Here is a 14,371-nt window from a genome sequence, read left to right as displayed (position 1 = left end):
GACTTGTCCACCTGCAGTTCCAACAATTTGTTCAGTACTGCTTCCCTGGTGATTGTAATTTGAAGTTCCTCCCTCCCTTCCATTTCCTCATTTACAGCCATTTCTGGGATGTTAATTGTATCCTCTATGGTAAAGACCGATGCAAAATATCTGTTCAATTAATCTGCCAACTCCTTATTTCTATTATTAATTCCCCAGATTCACTTTCTATAGGATCAACGCTCACTTTGCTAACTCTTTCCTCTTTTAAAACATCTATAGGAACTCTTACTTCTAACTAATGTTCTCTCATACTCTAATATTCCCCTCATCAATCTTTTCGTCATTTTTGCTGTTTTTAATATTCTGTCCAATCATCTGACCTGTCACCAATCACAATTATATACTCTTAGGTTTGATACTAGCTTTAACTTTAGTTAACCACGGATGTTGTGTCCTCCCCTCAGAATTTTTTAGTGTCATATAAATAGCTGTTGAGCATAACGATGATCCGATAGCTAGTTTGTACTAGAAATGTGCATCCGTTGATTGCGTTTTCACACTTCTTAGAACAGTAGAAACATAATTCTGACTGATACCCAATTTGGAGACACTCAGCTGTAGGAAGTTATATAGCTGAGATTCATTTGACTTAAACCTTGTTGTTGTAATTTCATACAACAGATTCTGTTAGAAAATTCTAAGTGGCTGAAGAAACAACTGCAATTTTGCATTATTCTTGGTACCTCGCAAATCTGATGTTTGCATACAATGCTACAATATTGTTTTTATAACTCATTTCATATTTCCAGAAGACAGCTTGTATAAGCTGATAAAAGTTGGGACGAACAAATATCATTGCATTATGCTTTTCAATGATAGTTTAATGCACTCATATTAAGGCTCATGATGGATACATATCTTCTTACTTTTGAAACCTGCTTTATATAAATATTATCCTCTGGCATGCAGCATGGAAATTTTTTAGTTACTTCAAAAAGAATTGAATTAGGTTATTTACTGCAACAACAAAATTATATGCACTGCATTCTTTTGAGAACACACCAAGTCTTCCATCCCTAGTTGCCCTTGAGAAGGTGGTGGTGAGCTGCCTTCTTGAACCACTGCAATCCATGCATAAATGTTTAAAAATTTAAATTCCAATTTAGGAAGATCATATGAACATAAGAAATAGGAGAAGTAGGCTGTTCAGCCCCTTAAGCCTGCTCCACCATTCAATAAGATCATAGCTGATCTATTTGTGTTTCGAATTCCACATTCCCATCTATCCCGACAATCTTTGATTTCCTTGCCTAACAAGAATCTATCTACTCTGCCCTAAAAATATTCAATGACCCTGCCTCCACCACCTTCTGAGGCAGAGTTCCAAAACTACACAACCCTCAAAAGATTTCTCATCTCTGTGCTAAAAAGGCAACCCCTAATTTTAAAACAGTCCTCTTCGCAGCCTACTTTTCCACCTATCTTTGTGTCATCTGCATATTTAGCTACCATGCTTTTGCTCCCCTTAATGAAGGCATTGATGTACATTGTAAAAGATTAAGGGCCCAGCACAGACCCCTGTGGGACTCCAATTGTCACATCCTACCAACCAGTCGAAGACCTATTTATGCATACTCGGTTTTCTGCCAGCCAGCCAACCAATCTCCTATCCATGCTAATATGCTACCCCCTGCACAATGAGCTTTAATTTTCCACAATAACCTTTGAGGTGGCACCTTATCAAATGCCTTCTGGAAATCCAAATACAGTATGTCTACAGGCTCCCCTTGATCCACAGTGCATTTTATTGCTTCAAAGAACTTCAATAAATTGATTAAACATGATTTGCCTTTCACAAAACCATGCCAACTCTTCCCGATACCTTGAGTTTTTCTAAATGCCCAGCTATAACCTCCTAATAATCAATTCTAACACCTTCCCCACAACAGATGTCAAGCTAAATGGCCCATAGTTTCCTGTTTTCTGCCTCCCTCCCTTCTTGAATAAAGGGGTTACATTTGCTACTTTTCAGTCTGATGGAACCTTTCCAGAATCTAGGGAATTTTGGAAAATTAACACCAGTGCATCTACTACCTCTTCAGCCACCTCTTTTAAGACCCTAGGATGAAGTCCATCAGGACCCGGAGACTTTGTCAGCCCACAGCTCCATCAGTTTGCTTATTACGCTTCCCCAGTAATTATAATTTCACCAAGTTCCACTCTCCCTTCCACCTCCTGATTTACAGCTACTACTGGAATGTTTTTTCTATCTTTTATCGTGATGACAGAAGCTAAATATTTGTTCATTCAATCCACCATTTCCCTATTATCTACTATTAACTCCCCATTGTCACTCTCTAGAGGACCAACACTCACTTTACTTAGATAAAAGCAAAATACTGCAGATGCTGGAAATCTGAAACAAAAACAGAAAATGTTGGAAAAACTCAGCAGGTCTAACAGCATCTGTGAAGAGAGAAACAGTTAACGATTTGAGTCCGTATGACTCTTCTTAAGAAGAGTCGAATATTTTAAACTTAAATAAGGGCAGCTATGTGGGCATGAAAGCTGAGCTAACTGAAGTGTAATGGGATACTAGGCTAGGGCATTGATCAATAAAGAAGCACTGGCAGACATGTAAGGGGATATTTCAGAATACTCAGAATAAGCATATTCCTACCATCAAGAAAAATTCTAAGGGAAGGACCCACCATCCGTGGTTAACTACAGAGTAGGTTTGGGAATAATGTATTTTGCATGGAAAGAAAGGGAAAACTAAAACAATCATGGAGGAGTCATAGTAGTTGACATCAGCATCAAGACAATATCTTTATAATCAGGAGTTTCAAAATAGTGCCTTTACCCAAAGGAAGTCACTTACATCATTGGGAATGGTGAGTTCATGAGTACTGGCCGGGGGATTGGCATCCAAACCTAAGAAAATATGAGTAACAAATGATAAGCAACAGACTACAGTTGTGGAATAGCAACAATGCAATCCTCTTGCCTTGCATATTTGAATTAGAGGCTCAGTTCCACACAGCCAAGTTTGCACCTGATCTCTCACACATTCTGTTGAATTGATCTTTGACCAGTTTCTCTTGCTATATACAAACCAGACTCACATTTCATGATTTTCACAAAAGTACCTTTAAATTGGCTTTGGAGTAGAGAAGAGACATTTACTGGATTTACATACTGGCAAAGAAACAGCACATTTGGTTGATTTGAGTTTCACTATGCCTATATGAAGCGGTTTTAAACTACCTCTTGAAGAAATGTGTCAACAAAAATATAGGCAAGTACAAGTTACATATTGATTTCAGTTCATGATTGCACTTTTTGGATCTTGCATAAAACAATAGATTGCAAAATAAACAGCAAATAGGAGTGTCAACTAAAATTGCTTCAGATATCTAACATCTGAAATTTGACCTCTAAAAATATTATACTATATCTACAAAGTACTTCCTTTAGTTCTAATGCTGAAAAAATGCACACCATTTGTGTCCTGCAGAAACCAACAAACAATCTTTTCAGATCAGAGATGCAGAATTGCAAAGGATTTTCAGATTAATTCTGATCTTAATCTGTTTAGATTTTAAATGGGTCTGCTCTCTCCATTTTTAAAAACTTCTGTATATGTTCTTTTTTGGTTTTAGACGGCCAATTGATGATGTACTTCCATTTTCAAAGGGGTATTATGGGGAGTGAGTAAGTGCAGAGACAAAATGGCTCTTGGAAAATTTCAAGATCACTTTCAATGCATATCTTTAGTTGAGGTGCAGAATTGGTCCTTTCAAAGATTGGGCACTTGGCTACTTGAAATGTTTCATGTAATGGCCTTGCCAAGAATTGCTGAAAACAGAAGTAGGGTTCAGTAAAATTTCAAAGCCAGCAATTTAAATGCACAGCACTAGAGAGAGGTCCACAAATCTTGTTATTATTAAAAGCATTAGTGACTAATAATAAGTTTGGTAGCTCTTGTGACAGAAAAGAAATCCTTCAAATTAAAAAATCTCTTTTACATGTTAAATTGGAGAGAGGCCAATTGCTAGCTTTTTTAACATTCAAGTTCTGGTCATTGTTTTTGTTAATTTTTCCAAAATCCTTTTGGTTCGAGTCTCCAGCGAAAGAAAATAGAAAATAACAGTCTAGAGTACATTAATCTCAAAGTAATTGTTCAGATTTACATATATTATAGTTCACTGACAGTCTCACCAGGGTAATATATGAAAAGTTGTATCAAAACAAACACTTTTGATTTCTTTTGATACAAAGATCTTGATATTTAGTTCACTGGTTTGAGCTACATAATTATAAGTCATACACTGAACTCCATAGTGTTTCTATCCACCCAAACTTATTTTTGGGATGTCTTAAAATAGGACTCCAAGAACTTAAAAAAACTGTTGTTTTGCTCTTAGAATACTGTCTTGCTGTTCAATTTGAATTAACTTGCTTCTGGGGTATCTTTAGGTAATTGGTTATTGAGTTAAAGTATATGTTTACCCATGTGGTATTTTCAAATAAGTTTTGGCTTGAGATGGAGGCCTGCTTGTGGAAAATACCTTTTGTGCTCAGCACAAAGCCTGATGGGAGAAAGCTTCATTGTTGAGTTGTATTCTTTCCCAGTGCATCTGGGTTAATTAAAAAAAGTTAAAGTTAACTGTTCAATTTTGAACTATGTAGATACAAGTACACCATAGATAAAGCGGTTAGTCAGTGACAGACAGGATTTAATGTGAATGACAATAATGAGAAGGACTAATTATCCCAAGGGCTATTAAGTGTAACAGTGAATATGTATCTAGCTTCTGACTATATCGCGTCATCTAATCATTAGCTTATTCTGTGCAAATCATTAATCTATTGTGGTTTCAATGGGTCTTAGCTGAAGCTTTTAGATCAGGCTAGAACAGTTACTGCATTCAGAGTAATCCATTATGTGATTACCAGAAACCATAATAGCCTTTAAAGGGGATGTGGATAAATATTTGACATAGAAGCAATTACAAGGGTATGAAGGACAGGGCAATGGGACTAAGTGGATAGCTCTTTCAGACAATGGGCACATGTGAAATGGGCCAAATGGACTCCTCCCATGCTCTAAAATTTCATCGATAGATCAGGATCTAATTATTAGATTCTTTAGACATGAAACAAAGAAACAATGCATATAACCTTGTGCAAAGTGGGACTAAAACACAAACTGCAGCTTCTTGGATGACAGTTTTTATTACACTTCCATAGTGTGCGTTTATCAGTTGTAATTATTTTAAACCTCCATTAGAATTGTACATTAACTGAGACATCTCATTATGGGAAAATACCATGCTGAGCGGAGATCCTGGCTGTCAAAGTACAATCAAATCAGGCATTGTCCTTTCACAATTGCAATACTGAAAACCTCATGTTTTGGGAACACCCAGCTAAATATGCAGGACAAGTTATCAGTTTTTATTTGGCTACTCTTTTGCACCTGCAAGACTGAATACATACATCAGACATGTAGAATTTGTGAAAATCATGAGAAATGTGTGTAGCTGCTTTGCTGTAGATTGAAAACTAGCTTCAGGACATTTATATAGCTATGAAGTGACCAACCAATTTTTGTTTGTAAATTCAGAAATTAAACAGTTTGCTAAAAAGGTAAACTTTCTGTTATTTCAAATTACTTCATCAAACATGGAAACAGCCATTACATCTTCTGCTATTTAGTGCAATTTTATATACATGAAACTGTTTTTAACATTCATTTAATACTTTTTCACTCTACTGAGGCTAAAAGTAGTAAAGATGCCGTTGGATTAATGATTAAACTTAAAATATGAGAAACTGATCCACATCCAAACTATACATTCACTTCTTTTTATAACCAAAAGCAAGTTACCAATAGAAGAATGATAGAAATTAAGTCAACTTTATCTTACAAATTCACTAGTTAAGTAAGCTTAGGTTAATCCCTAAAGCACTGAATATATATATCCATTCCAATTTGTTTACAAACTATAAGAGAGAGAGAAAGAGAAGTAGAGAAAAACAGAGAGGTGCCAAGAAAAGGAGCTGAATAGGGCACTGTGGGTACGTACCAGGGAAACCAGGGGTGGTCTGCCCAAGGGGAGTAAAGGGGGTATGCTGCATAGCCAACTGATGAAGCTTGGTCAACTGCTGGGGGGTAGGAGGGGAAATTAGAACTAACTGATTACTGTACAATAAACACAAACACTACTCTTAGAAACAAAAAAAAAATAGAGGCAGTAAACAATGAACCATGCAGCAACATGGCAAACACTTAATTTGATGGAAAATAAGATACTTTTTTCTGAAAATTGCAGATTTTCTATGTCCCACCCTTTCTTAATGTGTCTCAATATCAAAAGGATCGGATTAGGAAGATTGGTACAAGTAACTGGGAATTTCTCCTGGCAGACAAGAGGAAGCAAAGGCTCACCCTCAGCTCTGTGAGCCAGCTAGAAAGTTGCTGAGGTCTTTCTGAAAGTGGATGTCAGCAAGCCAGGCTTCATCTGGTGCCTTATCTGAGAGCTACCGATACCTGCGTGACAAGAGACAGGAGAGTCAGCCTCTGTTGGGACTCAAACATACCCCAGGTTCCCGATTCTTCATTACAGTTTTTTATTTCCATTTTTCCTCTCAAGGACTCTGGTCTCCATGCAGGTTCCTTCAGCTGGGAGGATGGGTGAGTAAGCTGCGGACTTCTCCACAAGGTCGATGCCAGCGCCGCTTTATACTCAGCCGACAAGAGGCACGCATCCTGTGGAGCAAGATGGCCAGTGTCAGAGTTGAGATGCTCCAGTAACATGAGACATCCTGCCTTGCTGTCTGACTGAGAACTGAAGGAACTCATTGCAAGAGTGGTTGGAAGATTAGAGCATCCGATATTGCTGGCATCGAAGAAATTCATCACATGTAGCTGAAGGATTTGCGTTTTAGGCAGCACTGCGACTCAAACCCACGATACAAGGAGTTTTAACCGGTCAAATAAGGGCAAGTTTTTTATTTTACCAAGACACACTAACATTTCAGGACCACACTGCATGATTAGAAGTGTTTTAAGACCACCCATCAACAAGCACAGCAGTGCAGCTAGCACAGTAACATTAAGTTACGAAGAGAAAGGAATCAAATGGATACTGAAAGGCGGGGGTGGGGGGGGGCTCTGTGGTTCCTGATCCCATCCTTCCTAAACTAAGGTGATGAAATATTTATTTTAATAGGTTCAAGATGCTTACAAGATCTTGTGATGTCAAGGAGTGGATGTTTGAAATCTCACTTAGTATGCCTCATTGTGTTGAGGATATTCAATATGGAGGGGGTGGGTGCTAGGTAGAGAGGAAAATTACAAGCCATATTCCAATTAAACAAGATCAGAAGCAATCTGAAGTACTGTGACACTGACTCATTTCAGCACTAGTTCCGTATACATAAATTTCAAGGCCTTAGTAAAATTTCAGATGTCTCACCAGTTTATACCAGTATATAAATTTACAATAATTCAGTGTCTAATTAAGAGCCATCAGTAGAAGTAGCAAGTAGTAAGGGATCTTATAGTGCAAATATCAGGTAGTGTGATTTTGCAGGGAGTTACAGAAATAATGATGCAAAATTGAAGAGGGGTTTGTGGATATTTAAAAGATGAGTGCATTCAGTTTTCTTCACATTCTAGAAGTGGGTGTTTCTTTACCTTGAAACAACATGGTGAAAAATTCAAGCTAACAGATGAAAATAACTGACAACAAATTGGAAAATCATGAAGGCATTAAAAGTCACTTAAAACATTACTGAGTTGAGTGCTTCACATTTTCTATTTAATATGGGAGTATGTTATATCTGTATCCTTTTTACAGTGATTTTTTTGTTCGAAAAGATGCAGCATTTCTTCACTCAGCAGGAGTGACAGAGAACTAAGCCTATTCTTCAGCATTTGTCACTGAGCCACATATGGCAAGAACTGCAAGTGGATGACAAAAGGTGGAAATTCTACCTAACAAGATGCAGAATAATTCTCAGGGTAGCACAAATGTTACTTTAATGCTTGAATTAAGTATTTTAAACTGACAAGTTGTATGTAGCATTAAACAATTCTACCAACAGTGCCAATCACATTTTTAAAATTTCCCTGGCATCATATTTATAATGGTAGGTGTGTTTTATTTGCACTGTGCAGTTTCAGAGAATTCCTTTTGATGGCACAGCTGTCTCTGTGACAGTCATAGTTCTCATTACTACCACCAAGCACAGCCCTCCAGTGCACTGCAGAAGCTGATTAGAGAACACCAATATAGATTTATAAAGGTTCTATGAACCTAAATTATGTTTTGAGGATGTAATTAGACAAAAGAATGCCAATGAATGTTAATATGGAGTTCCAGAAAGTATTCAACAAAGTTCCACATAAGCGACTGATAGTTAAAATTAAAGTTCATGGAACTGAAGGCAAATGATGGCCCTGGTTAAGTGGGTTACATGGGTGGTAGAAGACGGAGAGCATGAATAATGGGTATCCATTTGAGTTGGAAAGAAATGACTAGTGGTGTCCCACAAGGACCTGTGCTGGGGCCTCAACAATTCACTATATTTATTAATGACTTAAGATAACTCACTAGAGAACCAAATAGCAAAGTCTGATGATGACAAATATTTGTAAGTTGTGCACTTGGGCACATAAAATTACAAAGAGACACAGATAGATTAAGCGAGTAGAAAAACCATGGCAGATAGATTTCAGTAGGAATTTCAGGGAAGTGAGAGGTCATCCATTTTGGACCAAGCAAATAAAGATATATCAGAGTAATGTTGAAAAGCTAGGAACAGTGGGAGTCCAAAGAGATTAAGAGATCCATGTAATAGTCAGGCACAAAAAATCAAAAAGGCAATGGGAATGTTAGTCTTCATAACTAGAGGGCTAGAATATATGGGGAGGGAGTTTTATTACAGCTATATAAAGCTCTAGCTAGTCTGTATCTGCAGTGCTATGCACAGTTCTTAGAAAGAATATATTGATTTAGGAATGGCTGCAGCGCAGATTCACTAAAATGCTATCAGGACACCAAGAGTTAGATTATGAGGATAGATTACATAAACTCTGGAATATTAGAAGGTTAAATGGCAATTTTATTGAGATTTTTACTGTTTTGTTAGGAGTCAATAGGGCAGATAAAACTTTCTCTGCTGGCTGAGGAGTCTTCAGACAGGGGAACAAAACCTTAAAACCAGAGCCAGGCCATTCAGAAGAGAAGTCAGGAAACAATTCTTAATGCAAAGCATGGTAGAAATGTAGAACTCTCACAAGTAGCAGATGTTAGCTCCACTAATAATTTTAAGTCGGAGATTGATAGATTTTGCTAGACAAGGGTATAAATGGATATGGGACCAAGGAAGTTCGATGGAGATTGGATCATAAGAGCCATGATCTAACTGAATGGTGGAAAAGGCTCAATGGCCTACTCCTGTTGCTGTGTTGACACTTTTCCTAACCATTTCAATACCAAAGTTCAGGCCCTGCGGGTGTATTAAAATTCGGCCACAAATTCAATTATTTATCCTGAAAAGTAAATACTTCAACTTATGACCTTTGAACCCCATTCCCACTTTGATACGAGCAGTTGACCAGTATTTGTTTATATAATAGCAGACACTGGGGTACAAGGCTGAATAATACCAGGGTATTACAGCTTTCTAATGAAATCTGGTTCACGCTATTTATTGTTCATCTTATGCAGGTTTCTTTTTTTTCTGTTGTTGGTAACAATAGTGTCAGTGTTCAGTAATGAAGGCACTATTCTCATTTGAGTCCATGCCTAGGCTAGAAGTGATATTGATTTTTATTTTACTGGCAGATACAGATTAATGTAGCTTTAAATAGAATTCTTTCCAATGGAAAATGGCTACGTAATTCCGTTTAGAAACATTCTTTATCCCCAAGGGTGTGGAACAATAACCAGAGTATCAGGAGTCACTTCAAAAAAGTGAGACACTTATTTTCCATCAAATACTCTTGTAAACATTACTACAATATAACAAAGTGGTCAGTTAAAAACAGTTACTAGAGATCACAAATACAAAGGTAACTAGTGAAATCTTAATAGAAAATTTCATTATTAATATTCATTAATAGTAATGTACATAATCATGCATTTTATTTTTTCATTTCAAGTCATGATTAGGGTAGAAAGGGGGGAAAACTCACATCTGGGTGTGGAATGGCATACTGTCCCTGAATTGTATAGGCCTGTAGAAGTGAAATGAAAAAAAAGAAAAATCTTCTTCAGAAGTTCCATGTTTGAGAAATCATCCACAACTAGCACCACTGCAAGCACCTGACCTGTGCCTAAATCCCCTACTCTGAAATGCATGATGTCTCAGCAAAGGTTTTGGCCAATTAACTTAAAGGGAAAAAAATGAAATTCCACTATTTATACTGATAGGAATTTTGAACTGGCAAAAGACGCAGGGTGAAGTAACATTAGCAGACAGTTAATTATGCACTCATTTTAATTTAGGAAGTAGCAGCATTTTCTTAGCTAAACCACAGATCATAGAGAGTGAACTATTGTTTAAAAGCATTAGCCAGTTGTACATTAGTATTTGCCACCAGTATGTAATAGCAGTTCCAATTCAAATGATAACCCAAAGCACTGCAAATTACTGAGTTATGTCTTACAAACATCCATTCATCCCAGAGAAAGGACTCCCTATTAAGTTTTCACCACCAGTTTTCCACAAGCTTGTTTTGCACTACATTAAATATCTTTTGATAATGTACACACAGACATATACACGTACACATTCTAAAGATTGTCATGTCACTGATACTATATATTTGTTCCATTTGAATTAATTTTAGTACATTTAAGAACATATGGGGGCAGGATGTGGGTTGTCACAGCAAAGGTTTTGCAGTAATATGACCAGTGGTGCAATCATGTCATTCCACTGCTAATTGCAATTATTCTTGTTTCATTATTAAAACAAAGGCAAATATATGAAAATCACACTGTATAGACATTTGTGCAGGAGATCATCAAACAGCAGCTCTAGTACAAAGTTGCTACAACAACAACAACCGTGTGCCACAAAACTTTCAGGGAAGTTGCTCCAAGAATGAGTGTCTGGGCTAAAGCACCATAATTAGATGACAATTTATTAACACTAAAACATGACCCTGTAAATCTTGGAAAAGGGAGTGCAATAAATGACAATGGAGCAAAAAATTCTGGATGTTCATCGGGAGCAATATGGTACTCTTTTTCAAACATAGTGCAGGAACAAAAAACAACATGTCACTGCTTTCTTATGCCATGATCAAGTGTAGTGCGTCTTGTTAAGCTACATACTATAGGCCAACACTGCTGTAGGGCTGTGAATGGTTCCTACATAATGCATGAACAATATTGAAAGCTGGGCAGTTTAAGTGTGCAGGGAGTATTTGCATGTAAACTCTGCTGTCTCAGCTATGTGGCTGCTATTGAAATCATCTTTTGAGATGTTCAATATTTTTTGGAAAGCATGCATTTTGTAGGTGAAAGTGTCTGTACCAATACCTCACAAAACTGGCCCTGACAGAGCACCACTGTTTTTCCCTACTTTCAACATCTTACATTAACTTGCACATAACATCAGAAAAATGAAACATTGTATTCTTCATATAACATCAATTATCTCCTACACTTACCTTGTGGTTAGGTTGCTTTGGCTGCCACCTTAGCAAGGCAGGTAGGGACTTTACACCGTCAGGTATAAAGCTGACTAAAGACTACCTCAATTCAGCTGGGCAGTCCCAGTTCAAACTAATTGGTATCTAACTATCCTGTTCCTTCAATTAGTTAATGCTGCTGCCTTTGGCATCCTGTTTCAAACACACCACAGAAATCTAAACTGCCTGTCCAGCTTGCGTCTTCTGAAGAGTCTGCGCTCTGGTTATAGAACTTGTATCTATCTTAATGTATTGGTGCAGAGTTTACTTATAGTCTTTAAATTTAAAGATCTGTGCACGTATAACAGATGACAAAAGTAAAAATACGAGAAAGAGAAAAATAATTTAAACTGTGAAATTATACAAAGAAGCGATCACAAAGGTAGAGCAAGTTCTGAAGTTGTCAACCCTGCACAAAAGATTCTAAATAAGAGATCTGAAACATGACTTACAGTGAACAGCAATCTTCAATTTGGCTACAATTACTTCTGCCAGGTTTACATACAAATAAACTATTATACAACTATATCTGAACTTTTAGGGTGTCAAAATAATATCTTTCTTAGGTGTGTGCATGGCCATCATGTCCCTAAGACTCTGTACTACACATCAGTGGTATCTTTTCTTGTTGCAGACATCACTAGGTTGGCAGTACATTCCTTGGGTAACTGGCATCCGAATTTTGTTTTTGCAGCAAGCCGCACTGACAAACTCCTGCTCAAAAGTATAACAACAATGTAAACCTTGCTTCTTGCACACAATGGCTTTTCAAAGAATTATCTGTAGTTTATTGCTGCCTTAAATATAACTTTTAAGCTGAAAAACCTCTTTTCTCTCCTTCCCCACTCTTTTCCAAGACCTGCCACATCTTCCCCATCAGTAACACCAGGCCGGAGAACTACTTTAGTGGGGCATAAATGCTAACATGGACTGGTTGGGCCAAATGGCCTGTTTTGTGCCATAAATTCTATGTATATAATCCTATGTATCTCCATTTGCAGTGGATAGAGGCACAAAAGTCACTTTTCATATTTCCATTGTGAGGTATCTGATTCCTCGCATGATGAAATGGCAGAAAGTAGTAACCACTGGGAAACTACAGCCGCAAACCAAAATCACTTGATGGTACAGTACACGCAAGAGCTGTAAAGCACTGCAGTCAACACCATCATGCTTTTCAGAAATATCTAAGAAGCCTGCTTACCTAACCTGTTGCAATGGAGGCACATGTCATCACTATATGTAATTTAAGTAGGATCATTTATTTCTGTTGATACTGGTTAACATAATACTTTAGAACAATGGCCCCTAGATAGCATTCAATCACAAAGTTTTACTCAACTATTGTAAGAACACTGTTTATAGTAAGAAATATATTTTCCTAAATTCCATTTTGGTTGGAGGTCAAAGCACTGTAGCCCCAGACAGAAAATTCTATGGTTGTTAAACACTGACTAATATTTTAATTAAATCATCTCAATAAAACGTTTATCACTCATAATTAGCTGGGAACTCATTAACTGGAGCTTGGACCATCCCATCTACTATCCAATTGAGTGGTGAGAAATCATCAAGTGGGCCTAACTCAATCAGTGGCTTAAGCTAACAGTACTGAATGTCAATAAGGAAATGTTTAAACAACTTGAAAGGTTTCTGGTTTCAAAATATGTGATAGTTACTCAAAATATAGACAATATCTTTGCTGAGACAAGCTGCACATTTGGGATGTTCTGAAGCTACTCAACTGCAGCGTCACACACACATGTATGCAGTCACTCAAGTGGGAGCATGGATAGACAGACAGTCGCGCGCGCACGCACACACACACACACACACACACACACACACATACATATACAAGTCTTCTAAGCAGTTTCTGACACGGTTTAGTGGCCATTAGGATACAACATGCAAGTGAAGATGAGAAACCTGAATGCACTAACAGGCAGTGGCTGGTGCTGCAGTAAGAGGCTGAGGTTGGCTGCGGAGGCCGAGAGGGGATCTGCTCTTACCTGGCCACCTGCAAAAATGACGGGGGCAGAGGCGGGCTTTGGGCGGTAGGGGATGGTGGCACCTTTCGGTGGGGACTAGGAGGGACAGGGAAAGCATGTTAGAAACAGCATTAGAACAGGTTCATTTCTGAAAAAATAAAAAGGTAAATTCAATCACAAAACAGAGAAAATACATAATAATTACAAACACTTAACAACTGCAGTATCTCTTAGCCTAGAATTCATTTAATATAGATAAATGCATCACAAGGTTAGACTTTTAATTAAAAAAAAAACCTGAATATAGAGAATCCGTTATTAATATAGAAATTATTCAATGTTGTTCAATGTTCTGTTCTTCCCATATGTATACAACAAAGTTATTCAAAAACACCAACCATCATTTGCTTTTGCACCCCACCCCACTCCCCCCCCCTCCTCCTTGCCCCCCCCCACATCCCCCACCATCCCTACCCCACCCCACCTCTATAAAATCAATTTTGGACAAAGCTGCAAGGTTCCTACTATTTCTAACTAGCTCTGAAAATATATTTCAAGAGCAAAGGGCTAACTAACAGGAAATTGGTGGTACTACGTGATGTCAATCCAAGGGCCAAGGGCCAAGGACCAAAGAGCTTGGGGATGTGGCAGAAATGGAAGCTCATTGCAGCTTCAAATTTTT

At 37.7% G+C, this 14,371-nt stretch overlaps 1 protein-coding gene across 35 annotated transcripts in view; it reads right to left on the bottom strand.

Annotated features, from left to right (window-relative positions):
• The window catches only part of LOC121285233 (poly(rC)-binding protein 3), a 171,305-nt gene that overhangs the window by 21,441 nt on the left and 135,493 nt on the right, over window positions 1-14,371 (bottom strand). For 13 of the 35 annotated variants that reach the window (XR_005944614.1, XM_041201560.1, XM_041201543.1 and 10 more), the window contains 4 exons: window positions 13,642-13,785; window positions 10,193-10,234; window positions 6,589-6,757; window positions 2,864-2,916 (listed from right to left, as the gene is read on the bottom strand). Coding sequence is in view for 33 of the 35 variants with exons in the window: in XM_041201560.1 (XP_041057494.1) it covers window positions 2,864-2,916; window positions 6,589-6,757; window positions 10,193-10,234; window positions 13,642-13,785 (408 nt within the window). In the remaining 2 variants the exon portion in view is untranslated. Of the gene's footprint in view, window positions 1-2,863; window positions 2,917-6,074; window positions 6,154-6,588; window positions 6,758-10,192; window positions 10,235-13,641; window positions 13,786-14,371 lie in introns of all 35 variants that reach the window. The other 22 variants (XR_005944615.1, XM_041201556.1, XM_041201576.1 and 19 more) reach the window with 10 other exon arrangements.

Source organism: Carcharodon carcharias, chromosome 12, assembly GCF_017639515.1.
Source record: "Carcharodon carcharias isolate sCarCar2 chromosome 12, sCarCar2.pri, whole genome shotgun sequence".
Taxonomy (NCBI): domain Eukaryota; kingdom Metazoa; phylum Chordata; class Chondrichthyes; order Lamniformes; family Lamnidae; genus Carcharodon; species Carcharodon carcharias.
Note: the sequence above shows the minus strand (reverse complement) of the source record. Positions and strands in the feature narration are given on the sequence as shown.